The following is a 15,229-nucleotide window of genomic DNA, read 5'->3' as shown; positions in this document are numbered from 1 at the left end:
AAAGCAAAAGGAGAAAAGACCAGAAAAAAAGGAAAATAGTTAATTCGATATAACAATAGCCTGAGTAAGTAGAGGAAAGGGCACAGAAACTATAGATATTTAGAAGCAGAAATGATAGTTAATAAGTAGGATTTAGTAACAAACTACATAAAGGGTATAAATACTCCTGAAAAATCCAAAGCATCCCCCAGTTTCTAGCTTGTGAAAACAGTAGATACCTCTATCTGAGATAAGAAATACAGAAAAAAAAAACTGATACAATGAAAAGATAATGAAGTTACTTTTAGAAATGCTGGGTTTAAAGTGTGTATAGGGCATTGAAGTGAATATATAACAAGCAAATCCATAAACGGGATATAAGATAATGGAATTAACCATAATATACAAAGAATGTCCAAGGGTGGGAGGTACTGATTAGCAAAGGACAAGGTTTCCATTTATGTCATGTAAGAAGATTCTAGAATCAAACTGTGATTCTTCCAAAGTGACCACAGTTTATGAGAGACTCCAGAAGGTTTCCAATGCTGAAAAATCACAAGAAATTAAATGGGAGCCAAAGGGAAACCAAAATTTAACAAAACAAATTTTCTTATTAACTCATAAGGATTCTAGCTGTTTCACCATTAGAAAACTCTCTAACCTCTCAATTTCGTGGAGGAAAACCTGTAAAGAAAACAATACCTATAGACAATTAGAAGAGGTCTGTATAAAAGGCTATCTTTAAGTTGCAGAGGTAAGGAGCTTGATTGTTTATACAAGAAAAAATAAGTGGTAAACCAGGAAGAGTCTATTCCCACCCAGCAGGAAATTCACATAAACCTTAAGTCCTAGGACCCATGATTTGGTGGACTCTCTAGGCAGAAAAAGTACAAAACTGGGCGATGAAAAACAGTTCAGAAAGGATAAGTTTAATAACGAAACTCTTAAGTAAAATGTATAATGGAACATGAACTTTAAACTACTGTTCACAAGCTTAACAGTGGAAAATTTTACCATATGGTTGTGTTTTTTTATCCCCACTGCAAATACAGAATTCCTTGCCCAGATGTAATGAAAAAGTACTGAAAACACTGATCCTGAAGGCAAGAATATAAAAATTTGAAGAGCTCACCAGTGGGGAGAACACTCACTGAACAGAGACAACCAATCGGAAAGATGTGATCCTGAGATTAATGGGAGGTCCTATGGGAAGGATCAGAGGCTTCCGATTTCCATATTATAAAATGAATCAGTCCTATTACTATCTTGAAGTATCAACAGAAGAGAAAGATGATCACTTCAGAGGAAAACTATGAAATTCCACACTTTATTCTAGTTTAACAAGTTTAATATTATCTTCTGGTTCTATCAAGTTCTCTATTCCTGCAGCTTTCTTAACCTATATGGTTCTCAAGAATAATCACAGTAGCTAGATTCAGATCTCCAGATTCTTTTTCTCAACCTGCCTTTTTGAATCTTCTTCTCTTACATTTACTTTTCTCTCTCTCTTTCTATCACACACATAAGCAAACACAAATACACACAAACACCCACCCACACACTCTCTCTCTTTTATTTTTGTCAGTATCCAAGTTCCCAGGCCAGGGACTGAACCTGCACCACAGTAGCGATCTAAGCTGCTGCAGTGACAATGCCAGATCCTTAACCTGTTGTGCCACAAGCGAACTCCATCTTACACTTTCTTAATTTTTACTTTTTCCAGGCTACTAATCTGCTGTTCAAACTCTAACTCACTGGGCTACATTTCTACTAGTTTCATTCTTATACTACCACCCACAACTAACCTTATTCACACTATCTCAATGGCCTCAGGTCTAGCTTTCACAGATAAGAAAAGAAAAAAGTTTGGTTTAAATTCTACTTTGCAGCTTCTTTTTATTATAGCAAATAAATATAATTTTGTCAACCAAGTATTTAACTAATCTGAATAAAAGATAACTATCAAAGTAATATGAAAATCAAATCTGCTCCATGGAGAAAAAGGGAACCCTCATACACTGTTGGTGGGAATGCAAATTGGTATAGCCACTGTGAAAAACAGTATGGAGGTGTCTCAAAAAGCTAAAAATAGAACTATCTTATGACCCAGCAACTCTACTCCTGGATAGAAAGATAGATAGATATCTCCCAAAAAAAAACAAAAACACTAATTCAAAAAGATATATAAACCCCAGTGTTCGGAACAGCATTATTTACAATTGCCAAGGAGTCCCTTTCATAGCTCAGTGATTAACAAGCCAGACTAGTATGCGTGAGGACATGGGCTCAATCCCTGGCCTTGATCAGTGGGCTAAGGATCCAGCATTGCCGTGAGCTGTGGTGTAGACTGCAGACATGGCTCAGATCCCGAGTTGCTATGGTTGTGGTGTAGGCCAGCAGCTACAGCTCTGATTTGACCCCTAGCTTGGGAACCTCTATATGCCATGGGTGTGGCCCTAAAAAAAAAAAAAAAGCCAAAAAACAAAAAACAATTGCCAAGATTTTGAGGCAACCTAAGGAGTTTCCAGTTTTTGGCCAGTTCTGAATAAAGCTCTTATGAACATATAAGAATGGTTTCATTTCTCACTGATAAATACCTAGAAGAGGAATTACTGACTCTAAAGGTAGGTACATTTATTTTATAATTACCAAATCTTTTCCCATTGTTCATCTTTCTATTATTGAGCTGTAGGAGTTAATTCAAAGACAGTACTTTTGATTTCCTTTAAAAAGAGAGTAATTTATTCTTAGGAGAGAAAGAACATAGGCAAAACATTCTCCAACATCAACCATACAAATGTTTTCTTAGGTCAGTCTCCCAAAGCAATAGAAATAAAAATGAAAACAAACCAATAGGACCTAATCAAACTGACAAGCTATTGTACAGCAAAGGACCCCATAAAAAAAAAAAAAAGACAACCTAAAGAATGGGAGAAAATAGTTTCAAATGATGCAACTGACAAGGACCTAATCTCTAAAATATACCAACAACTCATACAAATCAACAGCAAAAAAAAAAAAAAAAAAAACCAATTGAAAAAGAAGACATTTCTCCAAAGAAGACATATGGATGGCCAACAGACACATGAAAAAATATTCAACATCACTAATTATCAGAGAAATGCAAATCAAACTACAATGGGGTACCACCTCATTCTACTCAGGATGGCCATCATTAGTAACTCTACAAATAACAAAAGCTGGGGAGGGTGTGGAGAAAATGGAACCCTCCTACACTGTTGGTGGGAGTGTAAATTTGTACAACCGCTATGGAAAAAAGCATAAAGGTACCTCAGAAAACTAAATATAGAACTACCAGATGATCTAGCAATCCCACTCTTGGGCATATATCCAGACAAAACTTTCCTTGAAAAAGATACGTGCACCCTTGTGTTCTGTGCAGCACTATTCACAATAGTTAAGACATAGAAACAACTTAAATGTCCATCGACAGATAAATGGATTAAGAAGATGTGGTACATATACACAGTGGAATACTACTCAGGCATAAAAAAAGAACAAAATAATGCAGCAACATGAATGGAACAAGAGGCTCTCATACTAAGTGAAATTAAGTCAGAAAGGGAAAGACAAACACCATATGATATCACTTCTATGTGGAATCTAATATATGGCACAAATGAAACTACCTACAGAAAAGAAACAAGCTCATGGACATGGAGAACAGACTTGTGGTTGCGGGGGAGGGAGTGGGGTAGACCAGGAGTTTGGGGTTAGTAGATGCAAACTATTATATTTGAAATGGATAAGCAAAGAGATTCTGCTGTATAGCACAGGGAGCTAACTGTATCTGATCACTTGAGATGTAACATGATGGAGGGTAATGTGAAAAAAAGGAATGTATATGGATGTATGGCTGTGTCACTTTGCTGTGCAACAGAAAATGACAGAACACTGTAAATCAACTATAATAAAAAAACCGTTTCAAATAAAACAATATAAAATAAAATGAAAAAAATAAAAAGAGAATAACCTGTGACCTTAGCATAAAAAGCTTCCCATTTGCCTCTATGGCTGTCATTTTTCAGCTAATTTTATACCAAAATTGACTATTTGTAAAAGTTAATGTAGGAGTTCTCATTGTGGCTCAGTGGTTAACAAACCCGAATAATATCCATGAGGATGTGGGTTCAATCCCTGACCTTGCTCAGTGGGCTAAGGATCTGTGGTGTAGGTGGCAGAGGCAGCTCTGATCCCAAATTGCTGTGGCTATGGTGTAGTCCGGCAGCTACAGCTCCAGTTCAACCCCTAGCTTGGGAACCTCCATATGCCGTGGTTGCGGCCCTAAAAGGACAAAAGACCAAGAAAAAGAAAAGTTAATGTAATACTACATACATGAGGAAGATTGCTGAGAGATCAGTTGGTGAGTCAAGTTAGACTGAATTTACGTAAATAAGGAATAAGTGCAATACACACAAATGCTGATAGAATCCATTTAAAACAATAAGGAAAAGGATAAATTAAAAAAAATTATCAGAAAAGGATAAATTTAAAAAAAACAAGCATTTTATGTAAGTAAAAAAAGTAAACTTTGGATATATTCTATAACCTAGATTATTAAATAACATTAAATTAAAACTCTTCTTTTCAATCTCACCTGTTTCATTGCTGTTTCACCTATTTTGTCAGAATGTTTTCGAATGCTTTCCAAAAAGTCTTTGAGATCAGACATGGAGATTTCTTTAATATCTTCACGGAGTTTAGGAAGATTTTCTATCATTAACTGACAAAACCGGTATTGACTGACCCGGGGGAAATACACATTTTCTAATTGTTCCATAGTTTTTAGAGCAGAATAATACCTGTGAGAAGTTAAAAAGAAAACTCTATAAAAAGTTCTTCTCACATTAATTTTACAACTAAATCCACATAATCAGTACAACACTCCCATCAAAAAGGATATAGTTAAAGTATCTGAAAATTAACATTTATTTCTACTTACTATGCACAAACTATTCACCATATAAACAAGCAGCAGGATGAAAATTTACTAACATATAATTTCTTTACTTCATTTCATCTAAATCTATAACATCATCTTTAATATCTAAATCTAAATTATCACACTCACCACAAAACCTTAAATGTTTATATGTATAATAGTTCTAAAATTTTTAATTAGAATAGTTATTCTATGTTTGATTTCACAGTATCTCGCCTAGCCACACAACATTGCCATCAAAAAAGCACATAGCACAGATTTAAATAAAATCAAAGTAAAATATATTTTAAAAAGCTCTTTTTAGAAAATTTAACACTTTTTAAGGCAATACGAAATAACATTGTCAAAACCATTTAAAAATCAATGTCAATTTTTTTCAATTCGAAAAATATTTACTGTAAAGCAGTGGTGACATGCTAGGTATGTAGCAATTAGTAAAGTAGAAACTGAATCCTAGAGAAATTGACACATTTTCATATACATACTTTAAGTTTCTCTAGACTTCTGTGAGGTTGATATCTATGGCAGATATTACTATTAACAATCTATAGATGAGAAAATGAAACACAGAGAAATAGTATATAATTTGTTCAAGATATTATAACTTGAGACTTTTCAAAATTGTCAGTATCCTACAATATTCACCATCTGAGAGTAGGCGGAGGAATTTTTTCAGTTAATCAAATAATATTATATACTTTTCCACTAAATTGAATGTTAAAAATAAAAGGCAGTATCAAAAAACAACAATAATATACACAGGGGAGATGGGATTAAGATGGCAGAATAGAAGGACTGGAGCTCAACTTCTCTCCTAAAAACAACAAAATTCACAACTAAAGGCTGAGCATTCTTCACCCAAATAGACCAGAAACCTTAAAAAAGACCCCCTACTCCAGAAGAAAAAGAAGAGGACACATCAAGAGGTAGGAGGGGTGATTTTGTGATATAAACATTCCCATACCTCCCAGGTGGGAAGCCTCACAGACTGGGAACTAACTGGTTCACAGAGGCTCACCTACAGGAGTGAGAGTTCTGAGCCCCACATCAAACTCTCATGTGTGGGGATCTGGCCCTGGGAGAAAGAGCCCCTGGAGCATCTGGCATTGAAGGCCAGTGGCGCTTGTGCACAGGAGCTCCATGGGACTGGGGGAAGCGGAGACCCCATTCTTAAAATGCGCACACGGACTTTCACGTGCACTGGGTCCCAGGGCAAAGCAAAGGCTCCATAGGAATCTAGGTCAAACCTGACTGCAGTTCTTGGAGGACTGCCTGGGAAAAAAGAGGTGAATGTAGATTGTTGTGAGGGAAGGATATTGGAAGCAAAGCTCTCGGGAATATTCAGCAGCACTGCCTTTCTCTGGAGGTGGCCATTTTGGGAAAATCTGGCCCCACCCATCAGTCAGTGCAGAGAAGCCCCAGGCCAAACAACAATCCAGCCCCGCCCCTCAGTAAACAGGCTACCTAAAGACCCCCTCAGGCACACAGCCCACCTCTAATCCCATCCAGAGACTAAGCCACACCCACCAGAGGGATAGGAATCAGCTCCACCTACCAGTGGGTAGGCATCAGCCCCTCCCATCAGGAAGCCTACAGCAAGCCCCCATACCGAATTCAGCCACAGGGGGACAGACACCAGAAATAAGAGAGGCTACAACTCTATTATCTGTAAAAAGGTCACCACACCAAAAACCTATAAAAATGAAAAGATAGGAGTTCCCGTCATGGCACAGTGGTTAACGAATACAACTAGGAACCATGAGGTTACGGGTTCGGTCCCTGCCCTTGCTCAGTGGGTTAACGATCTGGCATTGCTGTGAGCTGTGGTGTAGGTTGCAGACGTGGCTTGGATCCAGCGTTGCTGTGGCTCTGGCATATGCCAGTGGCTACAGCTCCAATTCGACCCCTAGCCTGGGAACCTCCATATGCCGTGGGAACAGCCCAAGAAATAGTAAAAAAAAAAAAAAAAAAAAAAATGAAAACACAGAGAACTATAACTCAGATGAGGGAGAAAGGAAAAACCCCAGAAAATCAACTAAGCAATGAGGAGATTCTCACCCTCCAGGAAAAAGACTTTAGACTGTTGATGCTGAAGATGATGCAAGACATTGGAATAAACTGGAGGCAAAGATGGATAACTTACAGGAAACACTGACCAAAGAGATACAAGACATAAAACTTAAACAAGAAGAGATGCAAATTATAATAACTGAAATAAAAAATTCACTAGAGGAGTTCCCATCGTGGCGCAGTGGTTAACGAATCTGACTAGGAACCATGAGGTTGCGGGTTCGGTCCCTGCCCTTGCTCAGTGGGTTAACGATCCGGCATTGCCGTGAGCTGTGGTGTAGGTTGCAGATGCGGCTCGGATCCCGCGTTGCTGTGGCTCTGGTGTAGGCCGGTGGCTACAGCTCCGATTCAACCCCTAGCCTGGGAACCTCCATATGCCACGGGAGCGGCCCAAGAAATAGCAACAACAACAACAACAAGACAAAAGACAAAAAAAAAAATTCACTAGAGGCGGCTAACAGCAGAATACAAGAGGCAGAAGAACGAATTAGCGAGGTGGAGGACAGATTAGTAGAAATTACGGGTGCAGAACAGAAAAGAGAAAAAAGAGTGAAAACAAATGAAGAGAGTCTCAGAGAACTGTGGGACAATGTTAAATGCACCAACATCCATATTATAGGGGTGCCAGAAGGAGAAGAGAGAGAGAAGGGGACAGAAAAAATATTCCAAGAGATAATAGCCGAAAACTTCCCTAACATGTGAAAGGACCCACTCACTCAAATCCAGGAAGCACAATGAGTACCATATAAAATAAACCCAAGGAGGAACACCCTGAGATACATATTAATCAAACTCACCAAAATTAAAGACAAACAGAAAATCCTGAAAGCAGCTAGGGAAAAGAAACAAATGACATACAAGGGAACCCTAATACGGTTATCGGCAGATTTTTCAGCTAAAACTCTGCAGGCCATAAAGGAGTGGCAAGATATACTTAAAGTGGTGAAAGGAAAAAACTTCCAACCAAGATTACTCTACCCAACAAGGCTCTTATTCGGATTTGAAGGAAAAATCAAAACCTTCACAGATAAGCAAAAGTTGAGAGAATTTAGCAACACTAAACCAGCCTTACAACAAATACTAAAGGAACCTCTCTAGGCAGAAAAGAAGAGACAGCAACAGGAAACAAAAATTCCACAAATGACAAGGATCACCACTAAAGGTATATGTAGAGTAAGACACAAAATCATCCACGTACAATTATACCACCAAAATCAGAAATCATGAGAAGAGGTGGGTACAAATGCAGGACACTGGAGATGAACTTGCAATTAAGAGAACAACAACTTAAAACAATCTCATATACATATACACCCATATCAAATCTTCAGAAAAACTGCAAACCAAAAATCTACAATTGATACACAAACAAATAAGAAAAATCAACTCAAATACAACACTAAAGATAGTCTTCAAACCAGAAGAGAAGAGAACAAGAGAAGTAGGAAAGAAAAAAGAGCAACAAAAACAAATCCAAAGCAAATAATACAATGGCAATGAGAACATAAATATCAATAATTACCTTAAATGTGAATGGACTAAATGCCCCAACCAAAAGACAAAGGCTGGCTGAATGGATACAAAAAAAAGACCCATATATATGCTGTCTTCAAGAGACCTATTTCACTTCTAGGGACACATACAAACTGAAAGTGAGAGGATGGAAGAAAATATTTCATGCAAACGGGAATCAAAAGGAAGATGAAGTAGCAACATTTAAATCAGACAAAAATAGACTTTAAAATGAAGAATATTTTAAGGGACAAAGAAGGTCACTACGTAATGATCAAAGGATCAATCCAAGAAGAAGATATAACAATTTAAAATATCTACGCACACAACCTAGCTTCACAACAATATATAAGGCAACTGCTAACAACCTTGAAAGGACAAATCGACAATAACACAATAATAGTGGGGGACTTTAACACCCCACTTACAGCAATGGACAGATCAACCAGACAGAAAATCAATATGGAAACACAGGCCCTGAATGATGCATTAAACCAGATGGACTTCATAGATATTTATAGGACATTCCATCCCAAAGCAACAGAATACACATTCTTCTCAAGTGCACATGGAACATTCTCTAAGATGGATCACATCCTGGGCTACAACTCCAACCTCGGTAACTTTAAGCAAACTGAAATCATATCAAGCATCTTTTCTGACCACAACCCTATATGACTGGAAATCAACAACAAGAAAAAAACTGCAAAAAACACAAACACGTGGAGACTAAACAACATGCTACTAAACAACCAATGGATCACTGAAGAAATCAAAGAGGAAATTAAAAAATACCTAGGAACCAATGACAACAAAGATATGACACTCCAAAACCTATGGGTTGCAGTGAAGGCTGTTCTAAGCGGAAAGTTTATAGCAATACAAGCCCACCTCAGGAAACAAGAAAAAGCTCAAATAAACAAGCTAACTTTACATCTAAAGTAGCGTGAGAGAGAAGAACAGACAAGACCTCAAGTGAGTAGAAGGAAAGAAATCATAAAGATCAGAGCAGAAATCAATGAAATAGAAACAAAGAAAACCATAGAAAAGATCAATGAAACGAAAAGCTGGTTCTTTGAAAAGATCAACAAAATTGATAAACCCTTAGCCAGACTTCTCAAGAAAAAAAGAGAGAGGACTCAAAGCAATAAAATTAGAAATGAAAAAGGAGAAGTAACAACGGACATCATTGAAATACAAAGCATCATGCAGCTATACAAGACTACTACATGCAAATGTACACCAATAAAACGGAAAACCTAGAAGAAATGGACAAATTCTTAGCAAAGTACAATCTTCCAAGACTAAACCAAGATGAAATAGAAAAGATGAATGGACCCATCACAAGAACTGAAATTGAAACTGTGATTTAAAAACTTCCAACAAACCAAATTCCAGGAGCAGATGGTTTCACAGGCGAATTCTATCAAACATTTAGAGAAGAGCTAACACCTATCCTTCTGCAACTATTTCAAAAAACTGCAGAGGAGGGGATACTCCCAAACTCATTCTATGAGGCCACCATCACCCTGATACCAAAACAGACAAAGATTCCACAATAAAAGAAAACTACAGGCCAATTTTTGCATCTAGGATGAACACAGATGCAAAAATCCTCAACAAAATACTAGCAAACCGCATCCAACAATACGTTAAAAGAACTGTACATCATGATCAAGAGGGATTTATCCCAGGGATGCAAGGGTTCTTCAATATCCACAAATCCATCAGTATGATACACCACATTAACAAATTGGAGAATAAAAACCATATGATACTCTCAACAGATGCGGAAAAAGCCTTTGACAAAATCCAATACCCATTTCTGATAAAAACCCTTCAGAAAGTGGGCATAGTGGGAACCTACCTCAGCATAATAAAGGCCATATATGACAAACCCACAGCAAACATCATTCTCAATGGTGAAAAGCTGAAAGAATTCCCGCTGAGATCAGGAACAAGACAAGGATGTCTGCTCTCACCACTACTCTTCAACATAGTTTTGGAAGTCCTAGCCATGGCACGGCAATCAGAAGTAAAAGAAATAAAAGGAATCCAAATTAGAAAAGAAGAAGTAAAACTATCACTATTTGCAGATGACATGATAACTATACCTAGAGAATCCTAAAGACTCTACCAGAAAAATGGTAGAGCTCATCCATGAATTTGGCAAAGTGGCAGGATACAAAATTAATACACAGAAATTGACAGCATTTCTATATACTAACAATGAAAGAGCAGAAAGAGAAATTAGGGAAGCAATCCCATTTACCATTGCATTCAAAAGAATAAAATACCTACCTAATGAGACAAAAGACCTGTACTCTGAAAAGTGTAAGACACTGATGAAAGAAATCAAATATGACACAAATAGATGAAAAGATACACAATGCTCGTGGATTGGAAGAGTTGATATTATCAAAATGACTATACTGGAGTTCCCGTCGTGGCGCAGTGGTTAACAAATCCGACTAGGAACCATGAGGTTGCGGGTTCGGTCCCTGCCCTTGCTCAGTGGGTTAACGATCCGGCGTTGCCGTGAGCTGTGGTGTAGGCTGCAGATGCGGCTCGGATCCCGCATTGCTGTGGCTCTGGTGTAGGCCGGTGGCTACAGCTCCGATTTAACCCCTAGCCTGGGAACCTCCATATGCCACGGGAGCAGCCCAAGAGATAGCAACAACAACAACAACAACAACAAAGACAAAAGATAAAAAAAAATGACTATACTACCTAAGGTGATATACAAATTCAATGCAATACCTATCAAATTACCAAGGACATTTTTAACAGAACTCGAACAAAATATTTTAAAGGTTGTTTGGAAGCACAAAAGACCCAGAATAGCCAAAGACATCCTGAAAAAGAAAAATGGAGCTGGAGGAATCAGGCTCCCGGACTTCAGATTATACTACAAACAACAATCATCAAAACCGTATGGTACCAGCACAAAGACAGAAATATAGATCAGTGGGATAGGATAGAAAGCCCAGAATTAAATCCACGCACCTACAGCCAACTCATCTATGACAAAGGAGGCAAGAATATACAATGAGAAAGGACAGCTTGTTCAATAAGTGGTGCTGGGAAAACTGGACAGCCACATGGAAAAGAATGCAATTAGAACCTCCCTAACACCATACACAAAAATAAACTCCGAATGGGTTAAAGACCTAGGTATAAGACCAGACACTATAAAACTCCTAGAGGAAAACATAGGCCAAACACTCTCTGACATAAACGACAGCAATATCTTCTCAGATCCACCTCTCAGAGTATTGACAATAAAAACAAAAATAAACAAATGGGATCTAATCAAACTTCAAAGTTTCTGCACAGCAAAGGAAACCCCCCCAAAAACGAAAAGACAACCCACAGAATGGGAGAAAATCTTTGCAAGTGAATCAACTGACAAGGGATTCATCTCCAAAATTTATAAACACCTTCTGCAGCTCTATACCAAAAAAACAAAAAACCCCATCCAAAAATGGGCAGAAGATCTAAACAGACACTTCTCCAAAGAAGACATACAGATGGCCAAGAAACACATGAAAAGATGTTCAACATCACTTATTATTAGAGAGATGCAAATCAAAACCACTCTGAGGTACCACCTTACACCAGCCAGAATGGCCATCGTCCAAAAGTCTACACACAATAAGTGCTGGAGAGGGTGTGGAGAAAAAGGAACACTAGTACACTGTTGGTGGGATTGTAAATTGGTACAACCACTGTGGAAAGCACTATGGAGATTCCTCAGAAAACTAAACGTAGAACTACCATTTGATCCAGCAATCCCACTCCTGGGCATCTACCCAGAGAAAGCCTTGACTCGCAAAGAAACATGTACTCCGTTGTTCACTGCAGCACTATTTGCAATAGGCAAGACATGGAAACAACCTAAATGTCCATCGACAGAGGAGTGGATCCAGAAGATGTGGTACATATGCACAATGGAATATTACTCAGCCATTAAAAACAATGAAATACTGGCATTTTTTGCAACATGGATAGACCTAGAAGCTATCATGCTAAGTGAAGTCAGCCGTACAATGAGACACCAACATCCAGTGCTTTCACTGACATGTGGAATCTGAAAAAAGGACAGACTGAACTTCTTTGCAGATCAGATGCTGACTCACAGACATTGAAAAACTTATGGTCTCTGGAGGAGACAGTTTGGGGGGTGGGGGGATGTGCTTGGGCTGTGGGATGGAAATCCTGTGAAACTGTATTGTTATGATCATTATATGACTACAGATGTGATAAATTCATTTGAGTAATAAAAAAATACATAGGAAATCTGATAGGAGAGCACAGGCACTCCTCATTTTTGCACTCAGCACACACATTTTATGGTGTTTGGCAGATAACTGCATTTTTTACAAATTGAAGGGTTTGTGGCAACTCTGTGTTAAGCAATCTATCTGCGCCATTTCTCCAACAGCATTTGTTCAACTTCTGTCTGTGTGGTCACATTTTGGTAATTCTTGCAATATTTCACACTTTTTCATTATATTATATTTGATATGGTGACCTGAGATCAGTGATCTTTGATGTTACTATGACAACTCACTGAAGGTTCAGATTATTATTAGCATATGCTAGCAATAAAGACTTTTTTTCAGCCACACTGAGGCCTACAACTGCATCTGCAACCTACACTGCAACTTACATCAATGCTGGATCCTTAACCCACGGAGCAAGGCCAGGGATTGAACCTGCATCCTCACAGAGACAATGTTGTGTCCTTAACCACCAAACCACAATGGGAACTCCAAAGTATTTTTAATTAAGTTACGGATATTGTTTTTTGTTTGTTTGTTTGTTTAGAAACAATGCTACTGCACTCTTAACAGATCATAGAATAGCATAAACATAGCTTTTCTATGCACTGGGAAACCAAAAAATTTGTGTGACTAATTTTATTGCAATATTTGCTTTACTGAAGTAGTCTGGAACTGAATCTGCCTATCTCTGAGATATTCCTGTAAATTCAATTATTGGTTTTCTAGCCTATATTCTCAAAAAGAACATATTTTACAAAGTATCACAAAATCTTACTACTAATTGAAAAGTTAGACACCTAAGTTTATCTTGGTTATTTAAAATCATTAGAATTATTATAACAATTATAATAATTATAAACAAATAAAATATACATTTGGTCAGAAATTAACATATTAAGGTAACTGTAAGGGTGGGAAAGATGTTAGTACAATGATTTTTATTATACCCAAGTCATTATAGATTTAGATGATGTGACATACTGAATAATATCATTTCTGAGTAAAATAACATTCAGATACAATAAATCAGTGAATAATCAAAGTACATTATTTGATCCTGGCCACCCTGATTTGATTTAAAGTATACCCTAAAAGTGTTCTCTCTATAATTAGGTATGCTTTCTGAAAATTCATGATAATGTCTCTAATATTTGAAATGGTAAGTGATAGATGCTAAGTGAAAAGTATTACCAGTAGTTTTTGCAATGTATCATGGCCATAATCAACTGATTTAACAATACAATTGTGCCTTCCTTCATGCTGTTCATCTCTCATCTCCTATCCTGGGTTTTGCTGTGTCACTAAGGCATAACATCACAAGACCTTCCTAGCACCCACAAATGTGAGCAGTTAATGCCAGTGGGTTGAATTCTTAGCTAATTAGAAAAGGCAACCAGAAGTTCCCATGGTGGCACAGTGGAAATGAATCTGATCAAGAGGTTTTCAGTTTGATCTCTAGCCTTGCTCAGTGGGTTAAGGATCTGGCGTTGCCTTAAGCTATGGTATAGGTCACAGATGCAACTCAGATCCTGTGTTGCTGTGGCTGCAGTGTAGGTCGGCAGCTATAGCTCCAATTTGACCCCTAGCCTGGGAACCTCCGTATGTCATGGGTTCGGCCCTGAAAAGCAAAAAAAAAAAAGAAAGAAGAGGAAACCAGATTAATTCTCCTTTTTTCCTCCTGGATGAAATGTTCTGATTTGCAATAATTTATATAAATTCCCAAAAGTTCTTTAAAATTGAGCAACATTAAGCACTGGCTAACTCAATAATTTATAATAATAATAATTATAATAATAATGTGTTCTCCCAACTTCCCTATCTCATGTCCCTTTCTCTGAATTCTGCTTCTCAGTTTCCCTAGAATTATACTCTTTTTAAAAGTAGCAAAATATAAGAGCTTTCTTTTTTGGGAGGCCCAGGATAAGACACACAGAAAGTTTATAGCCTTAGGCAGAGAAGGGACATCAGAAACCAGAGCCTTTCTAAAAGTTAGATAAATCTCCTCAGCTTTATCTATTTCTAAATGAAAGCAAAATTTGACAATTTCTCTTTTGGCATACATGAAAATATCTTTAAAAATTATAAGAGTAATCCATAACCACTGGGAAATATGAAAACTATAAATAGAAAATTAGAGGTACCCATGATTTGATACTATCATGTAGTAATAACTGCCCCAGTAACATCTGGCCACATCTATATCCAGTCATATATCTATAATACATCCTGTTACATATGCTCAAATCTTATTTCACAATCTATTGTGGAATTTAACTTTAGCTAAAATTATTTAGAAACAGATTATTACCCTATTTGTAAATCTATTATAAAAAATGCAAATGTCCTCATTATTGGGTTTTTAAATATCTTTTTAAAGTTTTTATAAACAATTCTAAATTTCCCCCATGTTAAGTCTCTG

General features: G+C 37.3%; 1 protein-coding gene across 2 annotated transcripts in view; it reads right to left on the bottom strand.

Moving 5' to 3' along the window:
• EXOC6 (exocyst complex component 6) overlaps positions 1-15,229 on the bottom strand; it is a 229,115-nt gene that overhangs the window by 146,719 nt on the left and 67,167 nt on the right. For both annotated transcript variants that reach the window (XM_047759791.1, XM_047759790.1), the window contains exon 6: positions 4,598-4,802. In XM_047759791.1, coding sequence (XP_047615747.1) covers positions 4,598-4,802 — 205 coding nt within the window. The remainder of the gene's footprint in view (positions 1-4,597; positions 4,803-15,229) is intronic.

The sequence above is a fragment of the Phacochoerus africanus genome, chromosome 15, assembly GCF_016906955.1.
Source record: "Phacochoerus africanus isolate WHEZ1 chromosome 15, ROS_Pafr_v1, whole genome shotgun sequence".
NCBI lineage: Eukaryota > Metazoa > Chordata > Mammalia > Artiodactyla > Suidae > Phacochoerus > Phacochoerus africanus.
Note: the sequence above shows the minus strand (reverse complement) of the source record. Positions and strands in the feature narration are given on the sequence as shown.